We start from the raw sequence: 10,877 nt of genomic DNA on the forward strand, positions 1-10,877 counted from the left end.
TAAAAGATTATTTTATTTTATTTTTCAAACGGTTTCATCCCAAAAACAAAGAAGAATGTGGGTGGGAAGCCCCACAAAAAGAAATCCAAACCCGAGAACTAACCTCGAAGTTAAACAGCATACTTAGATAATACGTCGTCGTTCCCCGATTTATCTTTGCATTAAACTATAGCTTTTCCACATTTGCAGAAAAAACTGGGCAATACCAAGTCCAACTGTCAAATTCAGGTGAGTTTTCTTTTCTTGATCGTACTTTCTTCTTTTCATATGGTTTCCATTTCATGATTTATAATCCTTTAATATCGAGTGTTATACATCATGAATTGCTGGTATTATTTGCAACTATTTCTATTAACAAATTTCTATTGTTGTTTTTGTCTTCATTCAATTTAGATATTGAATTACTGTCATTTGCCATATCATGTAATAATATGCGAAGTAGTATCTTCTAGTTTTTTGAAGTAAAAAGATTATTGTTCTTTTAATTATTGAGTAGACCAAGGGAAGATCAAGGTTAGGCAAGAATCGAACCCAAGATTTTAACGGGAAAGTGGTACGTGCTCTTCAATCGATATAAGAACGGATATGGGTGTGAATCATAGTTGAATTTCAGTTTCTTACGTTTCTTTAGCTGTATTTAGCATCTGGGGTTTGTTTATTCAGCTTAATATCCCTCAATTGTGTTTAGTTTTTACAATTTCTCAAGTTAACACCCTAATTCTGTTTTTCTTTTTAACAAAAAATTCTGGAAAAATCTTGTTGCTATGTGCATTGTCATGAAAGCGGCTTGTATTTGATGGGAAGCTATTAAATATGTTTACCCACAGTCCCACATCATTTTTAAATCGGACCCTGCTAATATTAGAACTCTTTTTGAGTGATATGCAACAAACAGGTTTTATACCTATATGTGCTTGGAGTAATGTCTTAGATAAATGATTACGATATATGTAGCATTAAAACCTTATAGATAGGCATTAAATTTATTAGTATCAAACCGGGAGTTTTTTGACAAATTACTTGTCAATTGATATCATTACATGGATGCAATGTGAGGGTAAGAGGGGTTATATTTATGCAACGTTAGTACATTATCCTGGAGGTTGCTTTTGATTGCATACAACATCTGAAACTTTTCATATATAAGAAGTGCACATGATGTGATGATTACTTGTTCATCGTGATTCAAACCAAAGATTTATTCGTCTCCTTTTTCAAGTGTTTGTAAATGGTTTTTTCAGGGTGAATATATACAAACTTATTTACCAAAAAAGGATTTACTTGATCAATTTTCATTCCATGATAATAGAATTTTCGTTAATCTCATAACATGCCACGAAAACTCGATGGAAAAATGATGCAGCTGTTCAATTTGTTCATCAATAGTAGATTACTATTTTGTAAAAAAAGTTTTATAGGTTTTGTTACTTAATGAGGATGTTGGTTATCAATTTTTGTGTTTCAGTTGTTGGTTGGTTGCACTAGTTTTTGAGAAGTCTCACGATGAGCGAGTCTAGGGAAATTGAATCAACTAGTGAATCTGAGAAATGTGTTACTGAAAATAGCTCCGGTCGAAAAAAGATCATCTGCATATGGGACATGGATGAGACACTTATATTGCTGAAATCATTGTTGGATGGAACATATGCTGCGGCATTCAGTGGCGTAAAGGATGTACAGAAGGGAGTTGATATTGGAAAGATGTGGGAAAAATATATTCTTGATGTTTGTGATGAATATTTCTTTTACGAACAAGTAAGCTTCCCACTTTATGACTTCAAATCATCATACACATGTTTTAAAAGTTCCTTCTTCTGCTGAGTGATTATTTATTGGAGAGATGGAAACAGAAACTTGCTAGTCTTTTCATTTAGTCTAAAATCCTCCTTTGCAGATAGAAAGCTTCAATGAGCCAGTGATTGATGCTTTAAGTCCATACGATGATGGGCTTGATCTCTCTGATTATGATTTTAGCCAAGACAACATTGGTCCTCCAAAAGATGACCATAACAAAAGAAAACTTGCATATCGCCATAGGATCATAGCCCAGAAATATAAACAGGTATTTAAAATGGAAACCTTACCAATTCCAGAAGTTGTTTTGGTTTTATTTGTAATTTTCTTCTTTTGTCTTTCACCTCTTACTTATCTAGTGGCAGTGTGGAATTATGTGCATAATCAAATATATTTGCTTGAGCTTGATGATTGTATGTGCTAGAATTTCTGTCTTTAATCATACTTTGTTCATTTGATGCATCAATTTTAGTCCTGGCTAGATGATCTAGTATCTGTATCTTGGAGATGAGTAGAGAATTTTCATATGAAATCTTGGGCTGATAAGAACTTTATGTAACTGATAATGAGAGAATGTGTTTATGATTATGAAGGATATATATTTCAGTTTTCTGTTGAGGTGGCAAAGTGGAGATTGTAGCTGAAAAGTTGGGAAGGGCTTATGTTACCAATGGGAACACCTTGATTTAGCAAGGAGCAATGGAGGAAAAGTTTTAGTTCATCTATACTGCTTGCTGTACCCTCAGTTATCTGGCTGAACCAAAAACTTGTTTATTCAAGGCTAATATTCTCCCATGAATACCTGCCTACAAGCTTAAACCTTAAGACTTATTCCTTATCAGCTTATCCTTTTCATGTACTCCCTCGGTCTCCATGATATCACAACACAATCGAATATATATTAAGAAAATGGTAGGAACATTATAATTGTATGATTAGAATTTAGAAATAAAATGGATAAAAAGTAAGAGTAAATGTGTGTAAAAGAATTAAAGAAAGTGGTGGGACACTACCCAAAATGAAAATGTTGCAAAGTAAAAGGGATGGATTAAAATAGAAATATTGCCATATACTCAGGGACAAAGGGAGTATTAATGTTATTCCTTAGTTATGTGAGAGGAAATATATAAAACTTAAGTTAAAATGCTGGCTAGATACCATAGTGATGGTTTTTTAGAAAGCAAGCACTTAATTAGTCATTTATTTGATATTAGCTTCTAGCAGTGTAATCAAACATCCTGGATCTGTTGACTGTTATGGGTTATCCTAGCCTTTCTGTTTTACCTCTTTTTCCTATTCTGCCTATGACTTGATTTATCTGAAACTTCCAGGGTTTGCATTCCATATTTGACGAGAAGAAACGTGAACCATGGAATGATCTGTATGAGATGACTGATAGTTACACTGACAGATGGCTTTCCTCTGGTATGTAGTCTGCTGTGGGTAAAATGCATATTTGGTGACCAAAATTCGGTCACTACTTCTCCCTGGCCCGTAAAATAGAAAAAAGAATAACTTTGATAGTTTCGTTACGGAGATAGAGATCTCTAATAGCAGGGAACTTAGGATTAGTCGATGTGACATCAAAAATAGTTGCCAAATGTGGTTACTTCAGAGAAGACAACAACAATCTAGAAATTCACCTTTGCTCAATTTTCTGTAAGAAGTTGCAAGTATTTTGCAACCCAGTTGGACTTTGAGAGATTCTCTAAAGCAGAACTACACGCTTTTGAATATAGGAAGAAATAGGGATATTATATGCCTAATAATAAGATTTAAGGGTCTATTCTCTGTTGATTTATAGATTTTTTTTATGAACTGTCTGTTCTTGATGAGGGTTCTGCACATTGACTGTTCCTGGGAAGATATATAATTGGATTTTTCACTCTCAGAAGACGCACACCCTCTTCCTTATTTTGAAAAAACACTCCCTCCACAGCTCCACCCAAAAAATGGTATTGATGAGTAATATCTTAGCAAAAGACAACCTCCTCAAACCCACCAAAAGTTAATGCTAACATAAGAAAGTGTCGTCGAAATTTTAGTGTTTATCTTAGAGAATACATGAGTAATGGAGATTTTGGTAATTAAAAATGTTTCTTCTGTGTAATCTCAACTAATCGATTATCACAAGTTATTTATATAACTGAACAGAAACTGTTTCTTACCAACCTTACCAGCTAGTTATTAAAGCAAATTGACTTGGTGACTTTTTATGTGTTTGTGAGTCATTGGTTAACCTATGTTATCCCCATATCAAAGTTTGGTATCATAAAATTAATGAGAAACATTGAACGAATTCATCTGATATTCATTATTCTAACTGTGGGCCCTGATCCAATGCAGTTGATCACTTGATCATGAAGTTAATATTTGTGCAACTTCAAGGAGAGCACTTATCAATGCTTGTCTGTTACTTCTGTTTTTCCTCAACCCACAAGCATACAAAGTCAGAATACTAACTACCGAAAAGAAGGACAGATCCGAGAATAAATCATTCTAGATTGATTGTGAATTTTTAGGTGACAGACTGTAGATTAGATATAGCTTAGGACTTACCGCTGTTCTGACACTGATTCTTAGTAGTGTCACAGTGTTTTTGGTTTATCTAATTTAGCAATTCTTTTTTACGTGTGAGAGTAGGAAATATTTTGTTTATTTTGTAGTCCTTCCTTTTCTTACTAGACCAAAGAAAAAAAACACAGGTTCAATGACTTGTCGAGGATTTTTTTTTAATCCAGAGAAGGTTTCTGTAATATCTTAAAATTTGATTATGCTTATTGGGCAAATCAGTTGTAGGAGCATGCGGTAGATAACGTGTTTGTCTATTCCAAGCTGCCTTCTGCGATATTAGGTGCAAACGGTTCTATAGCTGATGCCTGAATCACTTGCTGTAGGTTGTTGTTGACATCTTGTCAGATTTGTATTGTACTAATGCTTGCAAGCTTCATAATGCAGCTTTAGTCTGAACTTCGCAGAACCTTATAAACTCTTTCTTTGGTTTGGATGCAGCGCGGAACTTGCTACAGAATTGCTCGAGTGATAATGAAGGGACATCTACTGATGGTACAGAGTTCCAATGCATTAATGTTTTAGTGACTGCTGGATCATTGATACCAAGCCTTGTCAAGTGCTTACTCTTTAAACTGGATAGCTTGATAATCTGTGAAAATGGTATGTTTTGTCTAAGTTTTATGATTCTTTTCATTTAACTTTTTGTCTGAGATACTTGCATGTACTTATCACTCTGAACTGGTACATTGGACCCCCTTGCTCAACATATATGTGCATCACTTTAGTAGCATTATGGCAATACAATGTTATAGCTATGCTGGTTCTTTACCTCATTGTATTAATGGTGAATCATTAATGTCTGACATTTATTCTGTTGTTAATTCACTCCTGAAAATTAGTGGATGATCTAGTGACAAAATTACAAACAAATTGAAATTCCCAGTTTAGCAACCTTCTTACTAGATTTGTGATGTCATTGTTGTGCTATTTCCTCTTTTAGTCTTTTCTGACATACGGCTTACTGATGCAAGACTATTTGATAAAGAAGATATTGTCGAGAAGTAGAAACCAATGTTAACATCCTCGCATTAATATGCAGTTGTAGATGGTACAACTTACTTAGTGGTTTAACAACTGACCTGTACACAGGAAATACTACATTTGCTCTTTTGGCAGCTAGCTTGACGAAGTACAGTAGTGGGTGAAAGAGCTTTACTTTTTAAGAATCAGTCTTATTCTTATAACCTAAATTATAAACCTTCACCATTGTTTTCGCTGCACTTGTGTGCCTTTAAGTTTGTGGTTACTGTATGTTTTTCAGAAGCTGGATGACTGGACCCTTATAATTAATACTTCATAGGGAGAAAATAATGACTCTGAAACTGTATGTCTCCACACATCCACATGTGTATAACTCTTAAGTTTCCCTCATCTTGTTGGTTGATGACTTCAACTTTCAAATTTTGGATAATTTTTAGTGCAGATCTAGATCTGAAAATTATATATTTCTGGAGTCTGCAGAGAGAAATTCTGAAATCTCTCAGTAATTCCTGGTCTTGCCTGTTTCTGTTTCCCATGTTTATACCTTGTTGATGTCATGTTGCACAGCATGACAAGGTTTATTTGCCCAAATATTTCAATGACGATTGACGAGGCTCCTGCAGATTCTTTGTGAATAGGAATCTTGCTTTCGATGACTTCTACGGCCCGTTTGGTTAATAATATTAATAATAGGTGGTAATGGGAATGATTTGTAGTGTAAATTTTCATTATACGTATAATGTCATTCCCATGGTAATGAAAATTTGATTTTATAAAAGTTTTTTTCTTCATAATTTTCCATTACCACCTAATATTACATGTTCAGATGGTAATGCATTAGAATGAATTTTGTGAAGAAAATGAGATTCTTGAAGGGGAATATGCATTGCCATTAAATTTGTCAAGAGATATTTCTACCAAAATTACGCTAACTTTTCATCACCATTCCCATCATTTAGTAACGATAACCAAACGGGCCGCTAAAGCCCAGCTCACTTTCTACATCGCAAAATTATTGATGATGGCAATGCTTATAATAGAAAAGGCATTGAAGAAGGGTGGAGCCAGTTACTAGTTGTGAACTTAGTGGTAGTCCAAATATTATTGTAGGGTAATGTTTCAGATCAGGGAATATTTGATGCAGTGAGATTATTGTTCCAATGTCACTTCCCTTGTAGATTTTCACCATCATGTTCATTGCTTTTTTGCTGCAACTGACATGTGTATGTACTAGGTACACTAATTTGGTTGGCTACCTCACTAAAAAACAATCCCCTTTAATAAAGTAGATTAGCTGGCACTCTCATATTAATGGGCCGGGCTGGGCTGGGCCAGGCTGAAAGATGAGTCATACAGCTCTCGTCTTTGGACTTCTATGCTGTAGGGTAGGAGAGGAGTTGGCCCAGCCCAATAGCAAGTTAGATGTCGAAATAATTGGCTGTCTGTACGCTGTGCCTCTTAGCTTTCATAGTTTTCTTTTTTTAGTACTTCTGTTTTCCTTTCATTTTGTTTGTTTGTACCAAGATACCGATACTAGACTGTACTGTTGATCAATTTTTTCCAGTGTATAGCTCATGGGATGTAGGAAAGCTTCGTTGTTTCTTGTGGATCAAGGAGCGTTTCAATTGGCCCAACGTCCAGTTCTGTGTGATCGGGGATGGGTGGGAAGAGTGTGAAGCTGCAGAGTTTCTGAGATGGCCTTTCGTGAAAATTGACCTGAAACCAGATGGCTTCCACAGGTTTCCCGGCCTCACTCAAAAAACGATCGGCCACTATCTATCTGTTGTTTATGGAGATTCTAAAGCTGAAACTGAAGATCAAGACACCACTTCTAATGTGACATAGACTACACATGTACGAGATCTAGTTTTGTATAGCTCAAGCCTACATCTTACCAAACTTTAACAATGTAAGATTTCGACGTTTTTATCAACTAACATTAGCTATTCTTGCAAGTTGCAACCCTTCCCAACCCTTGATCATGAGCGGGATATTCCGGGGTCCAGGTATGATGATGATGATGGTTTAGCTATTCTTGTTGTTTTTGTCCATGCTTGACATTTACTTGTACTTAAGGTCCCGAAATCTTAATTCATGTCGGTTTTGAATCTTGAAGGTGGCTATGCGGACAACTTAGCTCTCACGACTCACGATGTTGTAGCACACTCCAGACTGAAGTCATGGTTAATGTCTACAAAAGCAAATAGTATAGAAATTCAGTTAGAAATTTGTATTCTTTCATCAAGTTGAATTGGATATTTGTAAGTGATCATTGTGATAGTTTTACCAAACATTTGGCAATCAAGCATTTTAAGACTGTCACCATCTATGTGCTTGTGTTGACCACACTTTTCCTTTTATTTTATGGGTTTTCATGTGACTTGGTTTTGTGTATGGGCCTCTTCACGTGAAGTTTTATGCTTTGCCCATCAAGTTTAGTGGATCAAATATTTCTGCATTTTTGATGAATATCTCAACTTGCTGACCACTTAAAACACTCTTTTTGCAACTTGCAAGCCATCAAAAGTTCATGATTGTTTGTATATTCAAATTTAAAATTAGGAATAGTTTTGTCTCAGTTGAAATAAATACTATTTCTATATTAAACCTAAGTCTGACTTCGCTACTATCTTTTCTTTCTTGGCTAACCATGTATTTAAAAAAAGGGGTATAAGGTGTTCGTTTAAATATGCTAATTTCTACACCTTAGTCCCATATTTTGTATCTTAGTAATCTAAAGACTAGAGATTAAATTGTATCTATACTGTGATAGTCTTGTAAACGTGATATTGGGTTTCTTGATAATTCAGTTTATAGTTGATTAAAATGATTGATTTGATCAGTTGATTTCTATTAGTTTAATTAAATTAGGGTAATTTTGAATACGCTAGTAAGTGCAACTTGACTGATTCATAACAACATTGTGTTTCCACCAGCTAATTTACCAAACAATATCACTAGATGGTTTGACCATCATTAACCTACCTAAATAAGCTAAAATTATCGAACAAGTTATTTTGCCAAACATTTCCATTTAAATCTCATCTATATCATATTGCATATTAACAAAGGGGAGATCCATACTTAAATCTACATTTTGGTCATCAGGTTGATTTCGGGTTAAGTGTTTCGGATTGGTTTGAAATTGGGTTTTATGTCCTTGTTGTTTTTCAAATGAAAGTAATTTATTTATGAAGTCGGGTCAAATTGGATTCGGTTAAAAGGTCGTATAAATTTTGGATCATCGGATCTATTTTGAACACATCTACTTGAATCTGACTAGATTATGACCTCGGTCATTCGATTAAAAACCCTATTAATATACCGTAGTGTAACATATAACACTGAAAAATAATAGCAAAATTATTTCAAAATATACACAATAGTAAATATTCGGTCCATCTTAGTTTATACTAATATTTTGAATTTGCCCATATATATATATATATGAAAATAAAACATTTATTTCTACCAATCTAAATGTAAGAGTAGTTATCAGTTATATTACATGTTTATCCTATCTTCTACTCTTTCTTTTCCTATTTTTGGACTATTTATGCTTTGTACAAAAATAATAGTATAAAAACTTATCTTCTCAGATTTCATTCTGAAGAATTGGCATGTTTCAAATATTGTACAAAAAATCTCTAATTAGATCCACAATTTGATATGAGATTATTATCTTATCCAAGATTTTCTCTAATTTAGAACCACAATCATTAATTTAGATAATATTATCCAAGTTTAGTCCAGCAGCTATATGTATACTGTGACTTTATCTAGCTTGATTAGCTGATTTAGATGGAAGTACTGTGCTATAGAGTGTAAACCAGGTAAATTATCAACTTAAGTTTTTGTTTGAGTTATAAGCCAACATGACAAAAGATTACGGGTTCGAATCTCAATCGCCTCTCATTTAAAGTGGAATATTTAGCACAAATGCGCATCCACACTTCTAGCCCAATGGACTCTCGTGTGAGGGGGCGTGTTAGAGTATATAACATATCCTGGGGCCTCAATTATCAACTTAAGCTTTTGGTTGAGTTGGTTCATTCACAATATATATATATATATATATATATATATATATATATATATATATATATATATATATATATATATATATATATATATATATATATTCTACACCCATGATTTCAATAAGATAAAAAATCTAAGGTCATGATTGAGCCAAAGGTACTAAATTGTAAAAGTCACTATGTTACACAGAAAAGATACTATGTTACGAATCTGAAAAATGTTCTTAATTTATATATGTATCATATTCTGTGTATAGTAATTATCAAAAATCTTTCTTATCCTTTCTATTTTAAGTACCCTTCTTACTTGATTATATATATATATATATATATATATATATATATATATATATATATATATATATATATATATATATATATATATATATATATATATATTAAGGTAGTTGAAGGGGTATTGTTAGATATTTCACTATCTAATTAATTGTGTAAATTAATATATATTGTTGAGTAAAAATGTTGGTTATGATAGTTGTTGGAATCTAATTTTTGAAAAATATTTAAATCGTTGTTTTTGATTATAAAACACTATAATTTGTATCGTTGATCTAATGAAAATAGCACAACTATTACGCTACTTTAATTGCTTCTTTGCTAAACAATGACATTTTTATTTTTTGTGTAGGAGGAGTAGGATTTAGCCTCATCAAATCACTTTTACAATTGCTTAAACTGAAAAGCGGAACATACCTTATAGCCTTACTAGACTTTTCTTTGAAAATTAAATGCTTAGCTATCAAAATAAATAAGAGTATAAAAAATCCTTATAAAGTAGAGGCAAACTTTGGTCGTACACATTTGTGTTGAAGGAGAAGCTAAAGTGCCTGAAAATGGTGAAAAAATATGATGTAGACATGCAACTTCAAGGGTGTTGAATTGGGAGACATACTCACATACATTTACTAATGTACTTCCAAGAAGTTGTTCATGATAATGCTTGTAGTTGGATTCTATAGTTATAAATCGGGATGCATGATTGTCTAACTTTTTATTAAAAATTATTAATTAATGAATAAAACGCTTAATTTAATGCATGGTGAAATTGTGTCATGTGTCATGTGTCATGTGTCTCACTACTAAACGGCTATGTGAAATCAAACTTTATTAGAGATACTTAATCAGAATATAATAGTGTTTTTTATCGTACCCATACTTATTCTTAAGGGGTTTATTGATATTAGATCGTATATGATTGTATGAGTTTCTGATTAGTATATAAGTACTTATATTCACGCTCTACATACTTAATATTTTTTATATTTTAATTACTCCATAAAACATCAAACAATATATAAATCAATTCTAAGTAGCTAAAATTCTATTCCCTTTGATTTCACATTTCACATACATGATACTCCATAATAATCTCATAAAAAAATGAAAAAAATAGTTTAAATTAGATGATTCCTATGCACTAACACTATTATAAAGCATGCCAAGAGTAAAATGAGCATGGGATTTCAAAAA

General features: G+C 33.0%; 1 protein-coding gene across 6 annotated transcripts; it reads left to right on the top strand.

Moving 5' to 3' along the window:
* The first annotated feature begins 59 nt into the window (after positions 1-59).
* On the top strand, positions 60-7,678 carry LOC130800764 (eyes absent homolog). Of its 6 annotated transcripts, none has more exons than XM_057664395.1 (8): positions 60-228; positions 497-553; positions 1,466-1,755; positions 1,895-2,062; positions 3,126-3,219; positions 4,807-4,968; positions 6,914-7,355; positions 7,466-7,678. In XM_057664395.1, exons 3-7 carry the CDS (start codon positions 1,504-1,506, stop codon positions 7,192-7,194), a joined length of 957 nt encoding a protein of 318 aa, XP_057520378.1. In that variant the 5' UTR covers positions 60-228; positions 497-553; positions 1,466-1,503; the 3' UTR covers positions 7,195-7,355; positions 7,466-7,678. The 6 variants fall into 6 exon arrangements, with proteins under 6 accessions (XP_057520378.1, XP_057520377.1, XP_057520381.1 ...); XM_057664394.1 differs by having other exon boundaries at positions 6,914-7,258; XM_057664398.1 differs by having other exon boundaries at positions 1,566-1,755; positions 6,914-7,258.
* The last annotated feature ends 3,199 nt before the right edge of the window (positions 7,679-10,877 follow it).

Source organism: Amaranthus tricolor, chromosome 15 (assembly GCF_026212465.1).
Source record: "Amaranthus tricolor cultivar Red isolate AtriRed21 chromosome 15, ASM2621246v1, whole genome shotgun sequence".
Classification (NCBI taxonomy): domain Eukaryota; kingdom Viridiplantae; phylum Streptophyta; class Magnoliopsida; order Caryophyllales; family Amaranthaceae; genus Amaranthus; species Amaranthus tricolor.

What these genes read in the sequence shown, in the direction of transcription:
- LOC130800764 (XM_057664395.1), top strand. Translation starts at nt 1,504, where the DNA reads ATGAGCGAGTCTAGGGAAATTGAATCAACTAGTGAATCTGAGAAATGT. An exon ending in TGACAGATGGCTTTCCTCTG is followed by an intron (nt 3,220 to 4,806) that starts GTATGTAGTCTG and finishes GTTTGGATGCAG; the next exon opens with CGCGGAACTTGCTACAGAAT. An exon ending in CTTGATAATCTGTGAAAATG is followed by an intron (nt 4,969 to 6,913) that starts GTATGTTTTGTC and finishes AATTTTTTCCAG; the next exon opens with TGTATAGCTCATGGGATGTA.